Source organism: Rhinolophus hipposideros (genome assembly GCF_964194185.1).
Source record: "Rhinolophus hipposideros genome assembly, chromosome: 3".
Taxonomy (NCBI): Eukaryota; Metazoa; Chordata; class Mammalia; order Chiroptera; family Rhinolophidae; genus Rhinolophus; species Rhinolophus hipposideros.
The window spans coordinates 64,381,386-64,405,770 of NC_138049.1; the positions used below are offsets into that span (position 1 = coordinate 64,381,386).

General features: G+C 35.4%; 1 protein-coding gene across 2 annotated transcripts in view; it reads right to left on the reverse strand.

The window, feature by feature from the left end:
- Positions 1 to 1,389: 1,389 nt before the first annotated feature.
- HTR1E (5-hydroxytryptamine receptor 1E) overlaps positions 1,390 to 24,385 on the reverse strand; it is an 84,217-nt gene continuing 61,221 nt past the window's right edge. Inside the window, exons 2-3 of one of the 2 annotated variants that reach the window (XR_013992510.1) lie at positions 3,346 to 4,681; positions 1,390 to 2,415 (exon numbers count right to left, since the gene is read on the reverse strand). Coding sequence is in view for 1 of the 2 variants with exons in the window: in XM_081037550.1 (XP_080893676.1) it covers positions 3,398 to 4,495 (1,098 nt within the window). In the remaining variant the exon portion in view is untranslated. Of the gene's footprint in view, positions 2,416 to 2,602; positions 4,682 to 24,385 lie in introns of those variants that run through there. The other variant, XM_081037550.1, reaches the window with a different exon arrangement.

A 24,385-nucleotide genomic window follows, 5' to 3' on the forward strand; every position in this document is an offset into this window, starting at 1 on the left:
AACAAATGTACTACAAGATAGGATGCATATAATAATAGAGATAAAAATGAGGTTCTATGGGAGCATAGAGCTAAGAGAAAGGACTTCCATAGTGATAGAGGGACAGAGGATCTCAGGAAGACTTTACAAAAGAAATTGTGTTTGAACTACATGATGAAGGGTTGGTAGAAGAAGAATGGGAAGCAGGGTGTCAGGTTTCTGAAACTGGGAATGGATTTTAGGGCAGCTCAGAAGACACAGGAAATATCCAGACTTTTCTGGAGTAGGAGGTGAGAAGAAGTGGTGACAAAAAACCCTGGAAAGATAGTTTGAAGCCACACATTGAAGTAGCCTTGAGTATTATACTAAGAAATCTTAATTATTTCATGCTAATGGGGAAACTGTAGAGGATTTTGAGTACTGCCATTAAAAATTAAATGATATGCTCTAGGATAGTGATTCTCAAACGTTAGCACGTACCAGAATCTCCTGGAGGGCTAGTTAAAGTAGAGATTGATGGGTCCTCCCACCTTCAGAATTGCTGATTCAGTAGGGACCCTAGACTTTACATTTTTAATAAATTTCCAGGTGATGCTAATGCTGCTGGAGATGCCACTCGGAGAATCACTGTTCTAGGAAGATGCATCTGGAAGGTACATAGGGGAAGAGTTGCCAGTTTAGGAATCTGCAGGTAGGTGGATCAGACAAGAAGACTGGTTCAGGTGAGAGGACCAAATTATTGGAAAAGAAGGGGGCATATACAAACATTTCTATAAAGGTAAATTGACAAGAGTTTAGACTATCTGGATGTGAGACAAGCCACAAAGAGAGAAAATCACATTTATTTAATATGAATGATAAAAAGCATGGTAATCCTGTTATCTGAGACTGAAAAAGTGGAAGGAGAAAGTTTGAATGTGGGGAAACAAACATGAGTTCAGTTTGGAAAGCTTGTGTTTGAAGCACTGACAGAGTATTCAGAGGGAGATGTTCAGCAGGCCCACTCATGGGTCTGGAGTTTGAGAAAAAGAGAGATCAGAATTAAAGACATACATTGAAGAGCCATAGTCATAGAACTAATTCTTGAAATGATGAGGTTGGAATGGAATATAAATGTACAGGAGGTGAGGGCTGAAAAGAAAGCCTTACTGTGTTTCCCCGAAAAAAACACCTAGTCGGACAATCAGTTTCTAATGCGTCTTTTGGAGCAAAAATTAATGTAAGACCTGGTATATTATATTATATTATATTATATTATATTATATTATATTATATTATATTATATTATATTATATTATATTATATTATATTATACTATATTACACTATATTTTACCTGGTCTTATATTATAGTAAAATAAGACTGGGTCTTATATTAATTTTTGCTCCAAAAGACACATTAGAGCTGATTGTCTGGCTAAGTCTTATTTTTGGGGAAACATGGTAGGATGAAGAAAAGAGGACAAAGAATGAGGAGGTAGTGGGAGAACTAGGAGAGTGAAGTATCCTGGAAGGCATGGGCTTAAACAAGAAAGGGATAGTTAGCTGTTTTAATTGATGAGAGAATGGGATATGGGATATAAATAAGGACAAAAGGAAGACCACTAGATTTGCCTATTGGCAAGTCACCAATGACTTTTGGGATATCAGTTTTGAAAGAAATAGGAGGGGCATACTCAGATAGCAAGGACAGAAAAATCAGTGGAAAGTGAGAGGTGGAGCAGAATGAGTGAATTGATTATCGAGAAACTCAGGTGGGAGATTTAGGAAAGAGATGAAACAGGAGTTTGAGGAGGAAGTAGGGCCAGAGGAGATTTATTCTAGTGCCTAGGAGACTTGAGCAAATTAATAGGTAAGATTAAAAAAGAGTGGATAGAGAAAGGGTTGGGACAGAGAAAGAAAGGTTGGGAGGGCAGAGAGAGAGAGAGAGACAGAGAGAGAGAGAGAGAGAGAGAGAGACAAAGAGAGAGAGAGACAGAGACAGAGAGACAAAGAGAGACAGAGAGAAGAAAGGAGCAAGGTTACAGAAAAGTTAAGAGGGGATCAATTTAAGGGCTAAAACATGGTGGTGGAGGGGGGCAAGTTAATGTCTTCTCAGTAAATAAAGAAGAGAGATGATCTGTGCAGAGTGAAGCGATGGGGAGAAGCTGTGGGTGAAAGGTGAGAGGGGAAGCAGAGGTTTAGAATAGTTACTTCCTTAGGAGTATACAAGAATTTACAAATATTCAGCCTTTTCTGTGATCACTCTCAACTTAGTGGTGAGCTCCTCCACATAACTTAGAGTGGTCACTCCAGGACAGGCGAGGCTGATTCAAGCCCTTGTGTGGTCTTGGGTTCCCTTCTGCAGTCTCCTGGCCCCAGGGTGAAGTCTGGCATGGATGCCACAGGAATTCCAGGAGACACAGTTTCATACTCATTTCCTGATGGGTGGCCTTTGCTGTAAACATAGATATTCAACTTTTAATTTTTTTCAACATCACAATCGGTAATTTAATGAGTAATATTCTCCAACACAGTTCTTCAGGTAATATATTCCCTCATTTGATCACTGCCCCTCATCAAGCTGCTTTAAAAATTCCCCAAATCTGTCATGTATTCCCACCTTAATCCTGCTAGAGTGAGAGAGTGTATGCAAAGTTTAGCTGGGACACTTTTTAGAATGGGAGGAGCCCCATATATCTTTCAGGTAATACAGCAACACATTGACCAAAGTAGATTTAGATTATTTCAAACTTACTTATGTTTCATATTTATAGTCAAAGACCTAGGAAAGTGCCTGTGTATTCATTCCAGGTTCTTTTTAGAGAATGAAGAAGCTTATCTAATCATAAACTGAACACAACATGCCATCTATACTATTTGTGCCTGAAAGGAGTGGGCTATGTAGTCACAGTAAATGATTTTAGCTCAGGTCTGCAAGCAGTAGATGACAGCACAATACTTTTATTTGTTTGTTTGTTTTTTGTTTTATGTAACCATGCAGTTCCCACTGGACTTTGTAAGCATTTGGAGCCATAACCTCAGATTTAATGTTACACGAGGGCAAGTTATCAGACATTTTATTTTTAAGTAATACAAAATTCTGCAAATAAAGATTTATTTTGGCATTCTTTAATTTCAGGGTTAACTGAAATGGCTGAAAAAAATAAAAAGTATTTACTATTTCACCTAAGTATTATTTCTATAAAATGTTTGTTTTTGTATAATGTTTATTTGAAATTATATACCACAAATAAGACCAGAGGTAGAAAACAGCACACTGAATAACAAGCCTCAAACAAAACAGAACAAAACAAACAAGATCACACATACTTACAGACTCTCCTGAACCAACTATGTTTAAGAATTAAGAAGTTGCACCCCTTACCCCCGTCCACTCATGAGGCGGGTAAAAGTCATGCCTTCTGATTTCTTACAATCTAAGTATGTTCTCGGCACCTAATGAGCTTTTTAAAAGCCAGCTTAAAGTCTTCATTAAAACTTGTGTAGAGGAGAGGGTTGATCAGAGAATTAACATAACCAAGCCAAGTCAAAAAATCGGCCACTTCAGAGGATACGGTGTAGATGCTCAAGCCTACAACCAACTCTTTGATGAAAAACGGCAGCCATGACAAAATGAATGCACCCAAAATCAGTCCCAGGATGCGTGCTGCCTTGCGCTCCCTGGTACTAGAGATCTGCTGGCGTTCTCCCGGATGGTCTAGGTCATTATGGAAGGGAGGGATCCTGATGGAGGTGTGGATCTTTTCAAACTCTGTGGTAGGGTCTGAGGTGGAGAAGTCAGACACACAGAAAGTCTGTGTAAGTTTACAACTCCCAAATGAATTTTGGCTATCTGTGCTTCTGTTGCTTAAGTGCCGGCTTGACCCTCTTTTCTGGTAAAGGCTCTTGGCTGCATGGTAAATCCGGTAATAGAGAATCAGTATTAAAGTCAAGGGGATATAAAATGCCCCAAGAGTGGAGTAAATGGTGTAGATGACGTGGTCATGCTGAATGGTGCACTGACTAGGGGGTGGGCTGAGCAGGCGGTGGCTTCTCCAGAACAGAGGGGGCATGGAGATGAAGATGGAGATGGTCCAGACGGTGAGGATCATCAGTCCAGCCCTTTTGGTGGTCCTCTTCCTGGCATACTCAATGGCATTGGTGATGGCCCAGTACCTGTCCAGGGCAATCACACAGAGATGTAGGATGGAGCAGGTGCAGCAGGTCATGTCCACACTGAGCCATACCTCGCAGATGAAGTACCCTAGCTTCCAGCTGTCCATGACAATGTACATGATGCTCAAGGGCATGACGAGCACTGCCACCAGGAGATCCGTCACGGCCAGAGAACAGATCAGGTAGTTGGCAGGCTGGTGGAGCTTCTTGGTGGTACAGATGGCCATGATCACAGCCAAGTTTAGCAACATGGTCAGGGTGGTGATGATCACGAGAGTCATGGAAATGAGCATCTTCTCGGTGATGGTCCTGGCTCTCACAGCCACACAGGTTTCTGTGGTACAGTTAGTGATGTTCATGTTTTCCCCGTTCCAATGGGCACTGCGGAGAAGCTGCTGGTTATTTTCCTTCAGCTGGAAACTGCTTAGACTTGAATGTCTCTCATTTGGAAGGAGGCTGTAATTTCTTCAGCTATGTAGCCTCTTGTGTTCCATTTTGTGTGGGTAAAGAGAAGCACCACAGCATTTCTTCTGGATGGACAGTTCCTGGAAAATAGTATGCTACTGGTTAGTGAAAGAAAAAGGCATATTAGTTTTCCTGGAAAACATGAAAATATTTAGTATTCATAAATTCTTTGCACAAGTTGGATATAATTTTCCTCTTCCTCTCTGAATGTAAACTTTATCTTACCTTATTCCTCAAAGGGTATTTTTTTGTTGGGTTAAGTTCCTGAACTCTTTCTGATGAAGACATAACTAAATTTTAAGTCCATCTTTCCATCTGAGTGTCTTTCTTATTTTATATTTATTCTTTTATATATGGTACATATTTATATATAAAAGACTTTTTTACGCTTGGAAACATATATTCACATTATATCATGCTTTAAAAATTCTGAGACCATTACATTAAAAAAATTATGTTATTTATAATAAGCAGCCTTCAAACCAGATTTTATAGTTTCACAGCAAATATTTATCTCCATATATATTTTAGTGTCTCAAGTGGGATTGTGCAATTTTGTCTAATTATTTCTGACATTTTATATATCCTACTGTGCATTTCTTTGGAGAAAAGAGAGAAAAAAAGCATGTAACATTACTTTGATGTTTACGGCAAATTGTCTTCAGAGTAATACAGTCAACCTACTGAAATGGCATCATCACTAAGCTCAAAAAATCTTTACATTTAAAAAAATGTGTTTACTTTTGGTTAACATTTGTATTCTGTTTATATTATCTATCTATCTATCTGTCTGTCTGTCTGTCTGTCTATCATCTATCTACGTAATCTATCATCTGTCTAGCTATCTATCATCTATCTTTATCTATCTATCTATCTATTATCATCATCATCATCATCATCATCATCATCTATTCATTGGCTAACTGTGATTAAGCTGGGCAGTCACTGAGATAATCAGTGACATTTATTGAATGCATAGCTGTAAGGAATTTTTAAAAGTAAAGTTAAATATAGACGTATATTCACAAGACAATTAAAATTCACGTAGGGATATTCACAGCTAATGGCTGGTTAGATACTGATCAGATCTTCTGATTAGACTCTATGGGACTAGGTCCGGGAAAACTTCAAAGAGAAACTGATTGTTTCAGCAATTTTAAGAAGGGGCATAGACTGATGTGGATTAGGCCTAACAAACACAATGATTTCAGCAAAAGATGAGGGCAGGAGTAGGTGAGGCATGTGTGAAACGGGAGTGAAAGTGGTAAGGGTCAGTGGGTGGAGTGGGGACAGGAAGTCAGGGGGCAGGAATCAAAATCTCCAGGTTATGTAAAATCTAGTTCAGGATTTAATTTCTCTTGTCCATAGGGCTAAAACCAGGAAGAAGGGCAATGGGTGCCACTTATCTTTTAGATACAGAAAATGAAAGAAAATAATAATGATTTCACTAAAGACCTAAAATGGGGCAATTGTTTTTTAAAGACAGTCTCTATCTTTGTGCAGTTAAATAAGAATCATTGTGCCTCTCTGTTTCCATTATGGTTTTACAGTTTCTGTGGATGTACCTACTTTTGGATGTCTTGCATGTCTCTAGTTCTCCCAGGGGATTTGCTCCACCAACAATCCCCTCTTTTTAATAAATTGAATGTGTTTTTATTCTCCACTGGTCACTTTCCCTCCTTTTATAATCAGTTTAAGTGTGCATTTACTTTTTGAGACCAGACTATAAAGTTGAAAGAGTATAGGCTCTAGAATCAGACAAACCTGTATTTAGATTTCCGTTGGGCCATCTGCTGGCTGTTTGGGGCAACCCTGTTACATTTCTTCTTGTGTCCCATGTGTTTATTTCTCCATTTTGACCCCTTTCTCTGTAATAAAAATTTAGTAAAGTTGTTTTTTTCCCCCTGTAAATATTAATCCTTAGTTATGGTTTCCTTGGATTCTTGAGGTTTGTTAAATAAAATAGTTCTCATTAAAAAGATTTTTCCACTCTGGTTGTAAGATTGAATATAGAGAATAGCATGGATAAGGGAGAGAAAGCTTTAGAAATTTCAATTTGGTAATAGAGGCAATTAGTAAATGAAGTTATTTTGAAAGCATGCAATAAAAAGAATAATTCAGCTTTACAGAGCTTTTAAAAGCAGCTGTATTTATCCGAGCTCCCATAACTTCTAATTGTCATTTTTCTGATGGCCCCATTTTGTTCTTTATTTGGGAACTATTTTTTATCCCCCACCAAGCAGATTGTGCCTTTCTGGAGGGTGGGTTATATGCCTGATTCATCTTTTTAACTGCCTTTAGTTAAATCAGAAAAATCATTGCAATTTGGTGAGGACTACCTTGTCAGCTCTTTAGTGTGACTTTCTGGTTTATTTTGTGCCCAAGCCTTTCAGACTAGGAGTTAAGTTTTCTATCCTTGTGCTGTCAGTCACCCCAAACTCCTGCTCACATTCAGCTTGCCATCTTTCATCTTTTTTCATTTAATAATATATCCTAAATTTTATTTCATAACAACTCATATAGCACATTTTTTGAATGGCAGGGTGACATCACCTAAGTAGCAATGACAGATTGAACAAGTCTGAGAACTGGGCTTTGGAGCTTTTCACTGTTTAAAGGTCAGGTAGGTAAGGAGAAATCTGCAAAGCAGAGAACAGCTGCTGAGGTGAAGGAGCACAATTGGAGGAATTTCATCCCGAGACCATGTGAAGGAGGTGTATCAAGTAAGAGAGAGTGATCAACGATGTAAATTGATCACTGGTGGTGTGTGCTTGACTATTGGCTGGGCAATGTGAATGACATTGATGAACTTGACAAGAGCAGTTTGGTGCAGTGATGAAGACGAAAGGCTGAATATAGTTTCAAGAAGGAATGGGAGAAGAGGAAATAGTGAATAAAAGCAATTACTTTAAGAGTTTTGCTGATAAGGGGAGTAGAGAATAAGGTAGTGATTGTGGAGGGACATGTGGGGTCAAGGTTGTTTCCTTTTTAAAGTGAGAAATTGTCTTTTTTAACTAGGCTATTTACCATTTTCTCACTCGATATTCTTTATATTGGGACAGAGAATATTTTGGGAGAGAGTGAAATGTAAAAAAATAAAAAATAAAAAGCAGAAAAGCAGTAATGGAGGAGGCTGGGAGTCAGATAGTGAGGTCTGGAGACCCCGGGGAAGTAGAATTCCTGTAGCAATTTAAAGGATCACATTGCAGGCACTGAAGGGGCCAAATAAACAGCCATATCAGGAAATGATCCAACCTCAGTTGTCTTGGCTTCCTTTCGCCTTCTTAAGAAAATAATACATGGTTTTATAATTACTACCAACTTTTTAGGAGGTAGTATGATTTCTAATTAGAACAGTGCTGGTTGAGTCTCTTAAGTCTCTTTAGCTTTTCACATAGTAGAGGAGGGAGGACTATAATAACACTTAATTCAAAACATATTCTGCAGAACCAGTCCAAATATTAATATCAACACATCAAACTTTTATTAGTCCACTGGAATGGAAAATTAACTGCAATAATCATAGCTAAAATCAGACATTTCCTATCAGGAGTTGATGCAGGAACTTCTTGGGGAATTTGTAAATTTCAGTTTCTGCTCTAATTATGACATGGAAAATACCAGTACAGTCCAAAGCCATATTTCAATGGTTTTTCATTAAAATAATGAGTAGAAGAGAATCACTCTAAACCAAATGGATTAGTGCATGCTGCTCCCATTTACCAGATGCCGCTATCCTAGCAATTGTAGGAGACCAAGGGGATGAGGTCACAAGCACACTCAACTCATTTTTAATTTCCCCATCTTTTCTAGTCTTCTATTGGTTTTCAATAACTATTGATAATTCACCATATTCTTTCATCTCTTCTTTTACTGTTTTCATTTTGCCCAAATTTCTTCGAGTCATTAAAAAAAATCTGCAATATGTGCCAATTTCTTCTTGTTATTTCAGGAGTGGCAGCTTGACTTTACATAACTAATTTCATCTCTCTAATTGTTAAGTTCACTTCCTTAGCCTTCATAAAGACTTTTCTTTGCCTGTCCAATTGTGGGGACAAAGCCCCCAAAAACAGTTTCCAGGCTCTCGGCCTCACATAAAAAGGTGCTGGCTCGGGTAGTAAATGGCCAGCAACTATGATCAGATGGCCAGCAGCTGTGGCTAGTTGGCTGTCAGCTGTAACCCGTAAGCCATTGACCACTAATATAACGGCTGTGGCTACGCTAGCAGAAAGAAGAATGGGGGCTAGCAAGAAGACAGTGGCTGGCAAGCGGGGACTGCTGTTAGGACGGCGGGTTGCAGATTATGTAGATCCCGCTTCTTGTATCTCCAGCCCAGCCGCCAGCGAGAATATAGTGATTTGACTCCCCTACCTATGGCTCCGTGGGTGTTTCTTTTTGGCCTCACCATGTCCTGCGTTCTTATGTGGGGAGCGGGAGCTGAGACCCCGCTGGACGCCCGGCACGACAAATGGCGCAGCGAGCAGGGTCCCCTGCGTGACACCAATCAAAGGAAGTATAGATGGTGGTATGTTTCTTAATTTGATCTTCAGTGGGAGCAAAGGAAGATGTAGAGGAAATGCTAGAGTGTGGGATTCTTTATTCTCTTTTTCTTAATTATTTATTTACTTATTTTTATTTATTTTAATTGTGATTGGAACATGACATGTGGTTATTATGAGGTTATTATATGCATACCAACAGGAAAACATTATCATTGTAAAGATTAAAACAAAACAGAGTACACAGTTTTAGCAGTTGTTTATATATTCAAGACACAAGTCCACATATAAGAACATTTGTCAAAACAATGTTTTGTGAACATTTTCTTCCACTCTGTGGTTTGCTTAGTAGATTTTAATGATGCTTTGAAAAGCAGAGATTTGAATTTTGATAAAATCTAAGTTATCTATTTTTTCTTTATGATTAGAGCTTCCTGTGTCCTAAGAAGTCCTTTCCAACCTCAAGGTCACAAAAGTATTTTTCTATATTTCCCTCTAGAAATTTAATAGCTTTCACTTTTATGTTCATGTTAGAGGAGGTCATGCAGAGGACATGACTGCTGGTTGATGGGAGCGCTGGACCTGGGCAATCAGAGGTTCCTGGACCCCTCATGTCCTTGGAATGTACACGCTGCCTGCTGTTCTCACAGCTAGAGCCATTTTTAAGGACACAGCCTTCAGCTAGCAATTTGTTGTTGAGACCATCTGGATGGTATATGTGACTGAATCCCATTAAGGCTTCTATATAAACTTTTAAGATTCTTGCAGGTGGGTATGGAGAGCTATTCATCTTGTGACTGCCCAAAACAAGCCTCACATGTAATTTCCTTTGCTTATTAAGCCTGCCACCTACGGTGCCAATCTGGAGTGGTCTGCCTCTTATTTCTGTCTTTCCTTGTCCTCTGTGTGTGTACAAGTACCAATTTCCTGAATTTTTGAACCAACAGTTCATGATCCATCTTGAATAAGTTTTTGCATTTGGATGTGAGGTAGATGTTGAGGTTTATTTTCCCCCATATGGACATTTAGTTATTTCAGCACTTTTTGTGGGAAAGTCTTTCCCCAATGAAATATATATCAGTTTATTTCTATACCCTCTGTTCTATTCCATTGATCTACCTTTATGACAATATAATGTTATTACTGTAACTTTTATAGTAAGTCATGAGGTCTGGTGGTGTGACTCCAACTTTGTTCTTTTTCAAGATTCTTTTGGCTATTATAGGGTCTATGAATTTCCATATAAATTTTAGAATCAAATTGTCAGTTTCTACAAAAACCCTGCTGAAATTTTAGTTGGGATTTATAAAAATTATAGAATAATTTTAGGAGAATGAAAATTTATCTATATTGTGTATCCTCCAATTCATGAACAAAATAGCATACTTCATTGATTTTGGTATTTCTTAATTTCTCTCAGTAACATTTGTGGTTTTCAGTGTGGAGGTTTTTGCACATATTTATTTAAATTTATCCCTATGTGTTTTAATACAGAGGGTGCCAAAAAATGTATATACATTTTAAGAAAGAAAAAAAACTGTATTAAAATTGTAATACAGTGAATAAATGATGCTAGCATTCATTTGATTAATGCCATCTTTTGAGTGAAAGTCATACTACATATTGCTACCATAATTCAATTCAACTTTGAAAGTCATACATAGATAATATTTCTTAAAATGTGTACATTTTTTTGGCACCCCCGGTATTTTTGATGTTTTCTAAGTGGTACTTGTTTCAGTTTTTGTTTATATTGCTTGTATAGAGAAATACAGTGGATTTTTTGATACTAATTTTAAACCTGTGATCTTGCTAAATACCCATATTAATTCTAGTAGATATTTTGTAGATTCTTATCATACCACTTACAAATAGAGATAGTTTTATTTCTTTTCCAATTTGATTGCTTTTATTTCTTTGCCTTGCCTTACCCGAGTAAAATGCTGAGTAGAAATGGTGAAAGCAGACAGTCTTACCTTGTTCTCAATATCAGAGGGGGAAATGTTCATAATTCACCATTAATATGGTATTAGCAAAGGTTTTCTTAGATCTCTTTTATTATTAGTTGAGGAAATTTTATTCTATTCCTAAATTGCTGATAGTTTTTATAATAAGTGGGTATTTAATTTTATCAAATCTTTTTCAACCATTGAGATGATTTTACAATATCTTTATTCTGTTAATGTAGTGAATTACAGTAATTGATTTTTGGATATTAAAACAATCTTGCATTTTTGGAAAAAACCCAGTTAACTATGGTGTATTGTCCCTTTTATATATTGATTCGTTAATATTTTGTTAAGGATTTTGTATTTAGGAGAGATATTTGTGTGAAAAAATTTTTTCCTCTATTTATCTTGCCTACTTTTGGTATCAAAGCTATGCTGGCCTTAAAATAAGTGCTCAAAACTTTCTGAATGAGTTTGAGAAATACTGATGTCACTTCTTTTGCAAATATTTGTTAAAATGTACCTGTGCATTCTTTTGATCTTGAGTTTTCCTTATGGGAAGATTTTTAATTATAAATTCAATTTCTTTAACATATATAGGTTTCTTTAGGATTACTGTTTATTCTTGTGTCACTTATGGTGATTTACATCCTGTAAGGAAATTGTCCATTCCATCTAAGTTGTTGAATTCATAGTCATGAAGATGGTGATAATATTCCTTTCATATTTTCAATGCCTATAATATATAATGATATTCCATTTTTCATTCTTAGTATTGATAATTTTAGTTTTTTTCTTGATCAGTAAGGTAAGGATTTTCAATTTTATTGATCTTTACAAATAATCTTTTTTCTTTTTTTATTCCAAATCACATTTTGAATAACTTGATTTTCTCTATTATCTATTCTTTATTTAATTACTTTCAGCCCTTATGTTTATTATTTCCTTCCTTTCCTTCTTTTACTTTATTTTCTTTTTCTGGTCTGTTAATGTAGACGCTAATTAGTTTAAAACTTTTTTCACCAACAATATAGCATTTAGAATTATAGATTTTGCTTTAAGCACTATTTTAGCTGCATCCTAAAAATTTTTGTATTTAATGTTTGCTATTTACTATTTAATATTATTTAATATTTGTATTTTCATTATTATTCAGTCAGAAATATTTTCTAAATTCTTTTGTGGTTTCTTATTTGACTTATGCAGTATTTAGCAATACATTTCTTAACTTCAAAATATTTAAGGATTTTATAGATTCTTTAAAAATTGATTTTTAATTCCAGTGTACTCAGGCTCATAAAACATAGTCTGTATGGTTTCAATCATTTGAAATTTATTTTATAGCACAGCTTATAGTATATCTTGGTGATGTTACACGTGTGTTTAAAAATAATGTCTGGTGTGTACTGTGATTATTCCATGTAATTTGCTTGACAGTATTGTTCAAGTCTTCTATACCTTTACTGATGTTTTGTCAACTTGCTCTATCAATTATTGAGAAAAGAATGTTAAAATCTCCAGCTATAATTGTGGGTATGACAATATCTCCCTTTAGTTCTGTCAATGTATTTTGAAGCTCTGTTATTAAGTGTATACTAATATAGAATTGTTATGTCTTCTTGATGAATTAACCATTATGTAATGTCTCCATTTGTCCTTCATAGTGTTTTATATTCTGATGTTTACTTTGTATGATATTAACATAGCCACTCCAGCTTTCTTTTAATTAATGTTTGTATGGTATATATCTTTTTTCTCTTCTTCTACTTTTAACCTATCTATGTCTTTATATGAAGTGGGTTTCTTATGGATAACCTCTATTTCAATCTTACATTTTCATCTGGTCTGACATTCTCTGCCTTTTGAGTAAGATGTTTAGATCATTTCTACTTAATGTAATTATTGATATGTTTGGCTTTAATTCTATCATCTTTTTATTTATTTTCTATTTATTCAGGTTTCTTTTTATTTACTTCCTTAGCATTTTGTAATTTTCAGCATAAAAGTCCTGTACATGTTGTGTTAGATTTATTCCTAAGTATTTTGTTTTCTTTGGAGTGATTGTAAATGGCATTATGTTTTTAATTTTAGTTTCCACATGTTTATTTTTAAGATATAGAAATGTAATTGATTTTGTGTGTTGATCTTGTGTTATGCAACTTTGCTTAACTCACTTAATAGTGATAAGACTTTTTTGGTAGATTCTTGTAGTTTCCTACATAACAGATGATCATGTCATTTGCAAATTAGAACACTTTTATTTCTTCTTTCTTACCTGTATAACTTTTCTTGCCTCATTGAACTGGCTAGACCTTCTAATACTATGTTGATTATCAATAGTAATAGCAGACATCTTTATCTTAGGCCTTATCATAAGGAAGAAGCATTCATTCTTTCCTTATTAACAGAATAGGGACCATTTTAAAGGAATGGAATGTGAGCAGATGTAGTATGTGCCACTTCTAGACCTGGTCTCCAAAAACTTCTAATGTACTATCCTTATTCTCAATCTCCATCCACCAGTTGGATGAGATGGAAGTATCCTGGGTCCTTGAATGACCAGGTAGGGCAGAATGTTACTCCTCTCTGACTTGCATTAGATGGTGATATGAGTGAGAAACAACATTTTATTGTATTAAACCACTAATATTTTGGAGAGTATCAGTAAAGGGGCTAATATTATTTACCTTAAGTGACACATCAACTATCCTTGTGTGGTTCAATCTTTGGAAGCTTGGTTTCACAATTTGAAAAATGAAGATAATTACATCTATTTTATACATTTAGAGAGAGAATTAAGTGAGATAGCACTTGCCAAAGTACTTGTACATTTCCCAACATGTAAGAGGTATTCAATAAACATTTGTTCAATCTATTGTTTGCTGAGCATGCTCATGTGTTGATATACTAATGGATTTGTTATCTCCATAGTGAACTAAGGGATATTTACTTGTGTTTGCGTCTTTGAATGTTTAATCTGTCCCTTTAAAATTTACTCTAGACAAATCTAGAGAAGGTGCCAAAGGCAAGAGGGTTGAGAGGGTCAGGGGATGTGGGTGGGATGGATAGAGGGAGAAAGTTGGGTATGGAATGAAATCTTCAGGTTTAAAAACCTGAGTGTGAATAAAAAGCAATTTAGAGGACTAGGGTGCAGAAACGTGATATACTTTATTGACCAAATTGTTTTACTACATTGGTAATGACAATATAAAAGTTGTATTTATTATAATATCCTAGATAACTCACAAAGAGAATTTAGAGAAATTTCCCAAATTTGAGGAGTTTGCCTAAAACTTATATTTTTAATTTAAGTCTTTTCTACCATTAAACATAGTCATTATTAGATAGCCAGCACACATTTGTGTTTCTGTGAACTCTGGTTAGTTCATTGGTTTGGGCTTTTGTTTTCTTTCTTTACCTTATCACTTCTTTTTTTCTTTACCATAAAGGAGAGCCTTAGTTTTTGTTATGATCAGAACATATTCTGCATCTCAAACTACTACACAAATAATGCTTAGCTTCAGTGAAGAACAAACATTATTTTTTCTTTCGTTCTATCGTCTGTTGTTGCCGCTCCACCCCTGGCTGTTGAATTCATGTAGCTTTCCAAAGCCTTTTTTAACTGTGTTTCTTGGGTTTGGCAATTCATTAACTATAAAACTCTGCCATACATCAGGCAGGAGCATACAATACGATAAATTTGTAGCATCTATTTTTTTTAATAAACTTTTATATTTTGGTGTAATTTTTTATCTATAGAAAAGTTGTAAAGATAGTATAGAGTTCCTCTATTCTTTTCACCCATTTTACCCATTGTTAATATCTTAAATTATCATAGTATATTTATCAAAACTAGACAAGCAACATTGGTTCATTGCTATTAACTAAACTCCAGACTGTGTTTGGATTTAATCAGTTTTCCCATTAATACCCTCTTTCTGTTTCAATCCAGGATACCATATTGTATTTAGTTATTGTATCTCCTGTCTCCTGTGGTCTGTGACAATTTCTATCTTTGCTTGGTTTTCGTGACCTTCATGGTCTTGAGGATTACTGGTCATGTATCCTTCAGAAGTTCCCCCATCTTAGTTCTTCTGATGTTTTTCTCCTGATTAGACCAGGATATGGTTTTTGGAAAGAATACCATGGAGATGAAGTGCCATTCTCATTACGTCATATCAGGAGTACGGAATATACATGACATCAATAGGGTTGTTAACCTTTATCAGTTGGTTAAGGTAGCATTTCCTAGGATTCTCATTATTTTTCCTTTTCCCTTCTCTGTTTTTTTGGAATTGAGTCCATAATTCTAGCCTACCCTCAAGGGTGGGGAATAAAGCTCCGCCTCATGGAGGAGGGAATATGTGCATGTATCATTTCAAATTCTTCTGTAAGGAAGATTTGTCTCTTATCCACTACTTATTTACATATCCAATAATTTATATTTATCTGTGTACATGTTTATGATTCAGTCTCAAGGGGATAGTAGCCTCTAGTTTTGGGAAAATTACCTTTATAAAAGTGTGATTGATAGCTATATTATTTATTTATATTACAGTATGGGCTCATGGATATTTATCTTATTCTTTGGATTATAATCCAATACTACATTATTTGTTTATTGCTCAAATTGTTCCAACTTTGGCCATTGGGAGCTCTTCCAATCAGCTCCTGTTGCATGATCTCTTTTATAAATTTGTTTTCCTTTGTCCTGTATAGGCTGGCTACATCTTATTAAAAGAGGATGAGAAAAACCAATCTGTCTTGTGAAGTAGGTAAGGTTTTAGTCAATAGAGAGTCTCTGCTGCAAGCAAATAAAGCCTTTAATATGAAGGACATCTGTGGAAAAGTTATTTGCTTTTCAGCTGAGAATAATAAAAATGAACTTTATGAAGTACCTGTCATTTAAGTTAGCTAGTGCTTGAGATTGTATTAGCATATTTATTAAAAAAATGAAATGACTTCTTTTTGACTCAGTTTAAGGATTCCTCAGAAAAGATCTAGACTCCCTCCTGCGTGGTACATACCCTTTTCTTTTAAATCTAATGCAATGTAAGGTGTCTTTGTGACCGACCCAAAGGAATGAGCATTTAAGCTGCCTCTAGGGCTAAGGTGTTTTCTTTACTGTGTTTCCACTTGGGGAAGCATTGTTATTTCAGATCACGTGGTATGCTCCTTCTGCCTCCAAGGGTATGTTCTACAAGAGGGAGGTTTGCAAGTTTTTTTTTTGTTTTCTTTTTTCTAAACATACTTCAGGTTGAGAAGCAAGCGATAGTGTGCTATATGGAAGTGGAAGGGTCAAGAATAGAAACCTCCTAGATTCATTGGGGTGATCACTTCGTAAGTTATATAAATGTCTAATCACTGTTATACACCTGAAACTAATATACTATTGTATATCAACTGTAATTGAAAAATAAAACAATTATTAAAAAAAAAAAATAGAAACCTCCTACAAATGCATCTCAGATTTATTGATGCTTGATTGTCCCTGAAAAAGATACTCCATGCCTTTGGGTCTCAGTTTCCCTCTCTGTATAATTAGGACTTCATTGTATCTGAGCATCTTTCAGGTCCAACATGCTATGATTCTTTTTTTTTACATGCTATGATTTTTATGATACGATTTTATTGTAGCTAGAAAAAGGCTATGTGCATATATTTATGATTCAATTCCAAAAGAAAAGTAGCCTTTAGTTTTGGGAAAATTATATTTATAAATGTGCAGTCGATGCTCAATAAAAATGCCAAGGATTCTTGACATTTATGTAGGTCTATTATTTTTCAAATTTACTTTCACATTAATTTTCTGGTTTTAAGATTGATTTTTTGTTTTCAACTTTGAACACATAACCTTTCTATCAAACACACACATTTATCTCTACATTTTGACTCTCATGTTGATATATAGCTATCTTTCTATTTTTTTGACTGTTTTTCTCTTGGTTTGTCACTTGTCATGGGTGGTATGTGGTCTCTCACATTTATGCCAGTCTTGGGATTGACTTTGTTCCAGACTATCATTTCAAGGATGTTTGTATAGAGAATAGCCTTGAAAGACAGAGATTAGGAAAGGGAGGCATGCTTATTGTCTAGTATGATAAAGATAATACCTCTTTTTGGAATAAGGGGTTAGATGCTTACTGCCCATTATAAAATATTTGGGTTCCCTAAGCTCACTATGCAACCTGTAAACACTCACTGCATATGCACGAGTTATCTGGCTCTCTTTGCATCACTGTGTGGGAATTTGTGCTTGGGAAATTGGTACAAGAAAATGCTAATACTCTGGCTACTGCTATTGTTGTAATAAAGTCCTTACTCTCTGACCCAGGAATCTCCTGTCTTCTGATAGTTCCATGAAACTGTGACATTGGTTAGCTTGTAAGTAGGGTAAAATCTCAGATTTTCTGTTAGTTCTTTGCAGTGTACTATTCATTGTGAAGTTTTAGTGGGCTATATAAAATAACTAATTTTGTGAGGTGGTCCTTTCTTAATTCATAATTGCCTTGATGAGTTACCATAAAAAACAGCTGAGAACTTGGATTCCAAAAGAACTGGATTCAAGCATACATTTGGTTATATTCTAACTTTGTAACATTGGCAAGTCACTTAGTATCTCTGCACTTCTTTTCCTTCTCTTTTTATTGGAGATGACCTACTTCACAAGGTTACTATGAAGTTAACCTTCACAGTAAAAGATAATACATATCTGTGCTATCCAATATGGCAGCCATACATGGCTATTTACAATAAAATTAAAATAAATTTAAAAATCAGTTTGTCAATTATACTAGTGCGACTTTTCAAATGCTCAGTAGTGGCATGTGATTAGTGGCTACCATATTGGATAAAACAGATATATAACATTTTTATTATGGCCCCCAATTCTGTTGGACAGTGCTGACAAAGCTCTTTACACACATGGAGTGTTATAGAAATATGACTATTTTTGTGTTCCTTTACTATTATTGGGAGGTTGGATGAGACCAGTTCACCTAGCTTTTTCTAACTTATGGTAAATTTTAATATTCATGTGTGCCATTGAAAGCCTTGGCTTTCTGTATGCAGCAAAAACTTAAGTGGAGTTTGGTAACAGATAGATAAGACTGGGAATGAAAACTAAGCCTCATTTCATGGACCAGTTGTTGCACAGACTGATGTGTTGAATTTTCTAAGGTTGCATCAGGGTTCAGCACGAGTGCTGGGAATGGTGGGTGATATTTACTGTGGGTGTGGGAAGGGGTGGGAGCACATGCACCCTATATGTTTGCCTTTTCAGTCCTATACTGTGTTTCCCCGAAAATAAGACCTAGCCAGACAATCAGCTCTAACACTGACTCTAACACGTCTTTTGGAGCAAAAATATAGAACCCAGTATATATTATATTATGTTATGTTGTGTTATGTTATATTGTTATGTTATGTTATGTTATATTATATAAGACCCAGTATTATATTGTATAATGTTTTATTATACAATATAATTATAATATTATAAATATTATATAATTATAATATTATAAATATTATATAATTATAATATTATAAATATTATATAATTATAATATAATATAATGTAATTAATATGATATAATATTAAAGACCTGGTCTTATAGTAAAATAAGATCTGGTCTTATATTAATTTTTGCTCCAAATGACGCATTAGAGCTGATTGTCTGGCTAGGTCTTATTTTCGGGGAAACATGGTATTTGTTTGTTTACTTTGTATCTGATTGTTTTCTCTCAGAAAATAAATGTGTTTTGATTTTCCTTTTGTTTTGACTTTCTTATAGTTAGATTGTCTGACTCCCAAATTTACAACATTTGTCAGTTTTCACCTCCTTCTCCACCCCCATTCCTCAACATGATGGTTATTAAGGGCACTAGAGGATTTAATGTTTCTTTTTATCCCTGATGAATCCTCTTAGTTGCTAAGCTATTATCAGTCACAATCCCTTCTAGAATATAGTTAATTAGATTTCACTATTTTCCAGCAAAGTGATGAAAGAGTCTATAGGGATTAGTATCACTAATCAGAATTTGAAAGGGCACTGATGTCTCTGAAAATATTATAGGATTATATTTTTTTCTTCTTAAACTGCTACAGGTGAGGTACTTCACATATAACAGACAAGGCAAATAGTTTCACTGAATATAAACTCCATGTCATGGATCCTGGCTCCTGGAATGTTGGACTGAGGAGTCAGAGGTGGTATCTAGGTTCGGCAGAAGAAAATTATGACTGCCTAGATTGGTATGTGAAAAGCTAACATGTTTTATGTCCCTAGAATTAAAAAAAGAAATCACTGTCCTTTCAAAGAGCAGCAAAGTTCTTGAAGACTGTCATCTTGATTCAACCTAATTTCAATCCCAATTCTGCCTAGAGAAAACCACATTCTTCCAATACCAAGCTCTTATCAGAAAACTGATAGAATTGTGACCCTTCATGCTACTTTTTTTTTATAGTTCATGCGAAGCACAAGGTAGTGATATAACTTTTTCCACTTCTACAACAGCACAAATAGTAAATAACAGCTCTCTAGATATTGGAAATAAACATTGCCAGAATTTGTTCTACAAAATGTGAAGAATGTCACCATGAATTTTTAACTAATAGTTTTTCCAATTTGGCAGATATTTAGGGCTAGTAAAATAGATAATGACAGTTTTCTGGGGTAAATATTATGTGGAGAAAAAAAATCTCATATTTACCGCATAAAGTAAGGAGGGATGACAGAAGGAGAAATGTACAGAGAAGAAAAATTCCAGTAAATACATTTTATGATAAAATTCAGAAGCATTTCAATCCTAGGTGATAAGAGCATTAACCTTCCTCTTATCCCAACCTGATAACACATAGCTTACAAAGTCAAGATACAATTAGAAAGTTTTCCCTTGTTGTAATGTTTACAATAGAGTTTATGAGAAGCAACTGAGTGCACACATTCCTTTTTATTCAATTCTCCAAACTTGGGCAGACACTTACAATCGCACAGATAAAGTTGGAGTTAAAGGATCACTATGGTCATTGCCCTTGAGGTACTCGTAGTTCACCAGGGAAGACAGACCTGATTTGTCTAAATCATAGCCTGTGTGAAGGTAGGATGAAAAGAGGACCCGACCTCCCTCCAAGTTAATTGATATTCCTACCCATAATTGTAGCGTGACACTGTTTACAGACTAGCAATATTGACGTTCCTTTAACCTGGCACACCTTCCCTCATTTGAACCCCACTCTTTTCCCAAGGCACCCAAATCCCATCCCTTTTGTGAGGTCTTTTCTGACATTCCTAAGTTATTTGTTTAAATATCTAAGACCAAGTTCAGACTTCAGAAGCCTTAGGCATTGTAAAATATTTTGATGTTCCTTCTACGTGTAATTAGAAAAATGCTAAACAATGTAAGTGTAAGAAAGTCCCGCAAAGTTCTTACTTTTCTGTTGATGACCATTTTAATGCCTTTTAAGGACATATCAAAGATCGAATCATCTCAAAAGCTTTCTTTTAGAGGAAAAAAAGAGATGGAGAAGTCTCTATTTTTGATGCTCCTACATTGGATCCCTAAACATGTACTTGATTTACTTTGGGGTAATCTAGCCCCATGCAGGCCTGTCTCCTACACTGGACTGAGAGCACTATTCTTGTTTCCTTAGTTTCCAGCCCAGCAAGTGGCACACACTCAATGTTCAATAAACATTTGTTGAACGACTGAGTGAATACATTGTAGTTAATTATTGTCACTTCACATCTGCTGTGTTTGATTGTTAACACAGCATCCAGAACAAAATACATGTTAATACATTATTGTTTGATGATGTTTATGGTAGTAATGATTCTCATTCTATAGTCTAAGCATATCATTGGGAGGTTGCCATCCAATCAAGGACTCTATTTTCAATCCCCACTTCCCTTGCACCTAGGTTTGATTTTGTAATTATTTTTCATCAATGAACTGTAAGCAAAAGTGATGTGTGTTACTTCTGGGCCATGGCTTTAAAGAATCAGGGTGTTTCTCCATGCTTTCCTCTTTCATTGGCTGCATACAGAAGATTATGAGGCCTTGAATGGCAAGACCAAAAGACAAAAGAGTCTGAAATCACCATATAGAGGAGAGCTACCTCTCAATCAGTAGTTCCCAAGTTAGACCAAAGTTACTTAACAGTGTTTATTTTTTACTTGATCAGGAAACATTACAGCAGAAACAAAAAGTCCCCTGCTCCCATAGACACACTAATGGTGTCCAGAATTGGTAGGACTTTGGGATCTTCTTAATTCCAATTCCCATGGACCATTATCTGAGCAAGAAATAAACATCTGCTGTTCAAGCCACCGACATTTCAGGGATTAGTTGTTATATTACTTAGGGTTACTCTAACCTGTGAAGATTGTAGTTGATTACTTAATTTAGTATCCTTGTTTTCTCTTGTTGGTGGTCTTGCCATTTGTTAAGAGCACAATATTGAAACCCAAGTCATGGGTGGGTTCCTTGTGTAGGCCAGAGAGAGTTGCTCTAAACACCAAAGCTCAGAGGGCTGTGCTTTGGTTTTAAAGGAGCCTGATTGAGAGAATTTGAATTTATCAGTTCAAATTCATTTATCCACTTTGTGAAAAATATCAGAGTCCCAGTCTTCTTCCTAATGAGGGTAGAATTATAGGACCCTCCACCCTAAAAGATAATTTTATATTTTTACATACATTTATTCTAAACCACTACTGCTTTTGTTTCTTAAGTTTGAAGATGTGGCCTTTGGAGGCCTGAATACATATGCCCAGTCATAGAATGTATTAGGGAAGTGAGGCTTTACATTCAAAATCAAAGCCATTGAAGCAAAGACCACAGCAACTAAGTTTTAATTACCTCCAGGAAATGGATCATACTGGAATTTCTTAAAGCAATACGAAAAATAAACTATGCTTAAAAGCCCAATTTGGAAAAAAGTTTATAGTACTTCCGAAATAAATGTGAGTATAGGCCAATATAAACTTGAATTTAATCAGGGAGATGAATCAGAAAAGGTATTAGTTAAGTGAAGGTCAAATAACTCTAGAATTATATACATATTTAAATAACTATACCATTGTTGTAATTCAAGATATGATCTTTGATTTTTATTAATTTTACATATTGGTTATTTTTGGAAGTTAATTGCTTAGTGAGATAAATAGGTTTATTTAATCAGAAATAGAAAAAGAATTTGATTTGAAACATTTTCATACTACCACAATGCATTTCTTTCATGATTATTAAGCTTTTACTATACTCCGGTTACATTTTCATGGGCAATGAAATTATTCAGAACTATATCAGTCTAGTAATGGATACAATTGTAAAACTAACCAAACTCATTCGAAAACAAAATTAAGATGGTTGAGCTGAAAGATACTCTGGTTCTATGAGGGTTAGTGGGAACAATGATTGTTGATCTTTAAAAACAAATATTACATACTTAAATTAGGCCCCTGAACAATAACCATCACAACAAATAGTCAAATGTAAAAACAAGTAACATTTCAAAGGGTACCCAGGAGAATCTGTCCAAAGGAAGTAGAAGAGAGATGAGATAGATATCATTATTTGAAGTAATTACTGCCTTATTCAAAACTAAAATGATTTTTCTCATGACTGTATGAGGTTTTGAAGTTACTTAACAGTTTTCATTTTTTATTTAATCAGGAAGCATTACAGCAGAAGCTAAAGTCTCCTGCTCCCATAGACACACTAACAGTATCCAGAATTGGTAGGATTTTTGGAGCTTCCTCATTCCCATTACAACCCAAATCTCAGAATCTTCTGTAATGTCACCACATCTCCTACTATAATTGCAATTAGAGAGTTTATCGGTGGGAGAATAGTTTAAGAGATCAGAGCCAAGCTGAGAAGTTAGATACTAAACTCTAAATTCCCATAGTGGGATTCTTAAAGAACTTTAGAAATATAGTACAGTGAATCAAGCTGTCATTTAAAAACCCACAAAATAAATTAGAAGAAAGACCTCCTCTAATTGTATTAGACTGATATGATTCTTTCTTGGTGGTGACATGCTGTCAAATTTATTCATACTCTACAATTTGAGTCTGTTTATAATAAATAGTACAGTAAATACCACATGAACTAGCACACATTAATTATGTGTATATATTTAGTGGAAAATAAGCTAACAAACAGTTTCATATTGGGATACCTGTTGAATGAAGACTGATGAAAAACACAAATAAGAGAATAATGTGGTATCTGTTCCTGAGTCGAATATTCACCAAAACAAAATATTAGTGTTTTTGGCACAATTGGTAACTCTAAACTGAAGATGTTTTACCCTGTTATTCAATATTATAAGTATTTATTGAATAATGGAAATGCATGAAAGTCAAACCGAGTCAAATTTTAAATATGCTCATGCGAGGTGAAGTGCAATTACAATCTTTTTCTGTTTTCTATTTTCTTTTGTTCCCTTAGTCCCTTAACTTGGCTCAGAAAAAAATGGTTTGAATATGTTTTCAACACATGTGTCAAGAACTGGGAAAAAGAGAGTTTGGTTAAGGCATGGAAGCATTTCTAGAAGAATGTTCAAGAGTTTTTTACTTTCACCTTTCACCAAACAGGTCTGAGTGGAAGCTTGCCAGAGCAGTGTAGAATGTGGACGATATGGATGGCCGTCAGAATAGTAGGACTCAAAACCTGTATGTATTTGCTACTTGCCAGTTCTTCGACTTTGAGAATTAAGCCTACCTAGTTCTCAGTTTTCCGTATTTGGCTGTTGGAGTTGTTGAGAGTAGGATAGACTGGACCACTCATTTTCTTCCCTGGAGTTTCCCATGAAGGCATGAGAGGTATCTGCTTTACTTCCCAGGAGAGAGCAGCATTATTTTCAGTAACAGTTTTCTACTCACTGACAAAACTTGTGAGAGATCAGTGAAATGGGGGAAAGCACCTGCCTCTTCTCCTTCAGCTCATAAGGCTGCCTGGGCTGAGGTAAGGTTGGAACTCGCACGTTCAGGCTCTGTCAGTGAAAAGACCTCCGGACCACACAATTCTGTCTCAGACCTCAATTCTCTCTGTTCCAGCTTTATAGCATGACAATGGGTGGGAAAGTCAGGGTCGTCATTCCTTGATTATCTTCAATTCAGGAGAAAGGGACAAAAAGTGCAATTTTGTATCAGGTGGAAACTAAATTTGCCAACCAATTTTAATAAAGCAGATGGCTTGATTCTATTGGAACACTTGTGATTGTTGTGAGGAGTAAATGAGTTAGCAAATGTACAAGTAGTATTGGCACATACATAAATGTTATTTAGGTGCTAGCTATGATTATTGTGATTATTGCTATTATTATTTT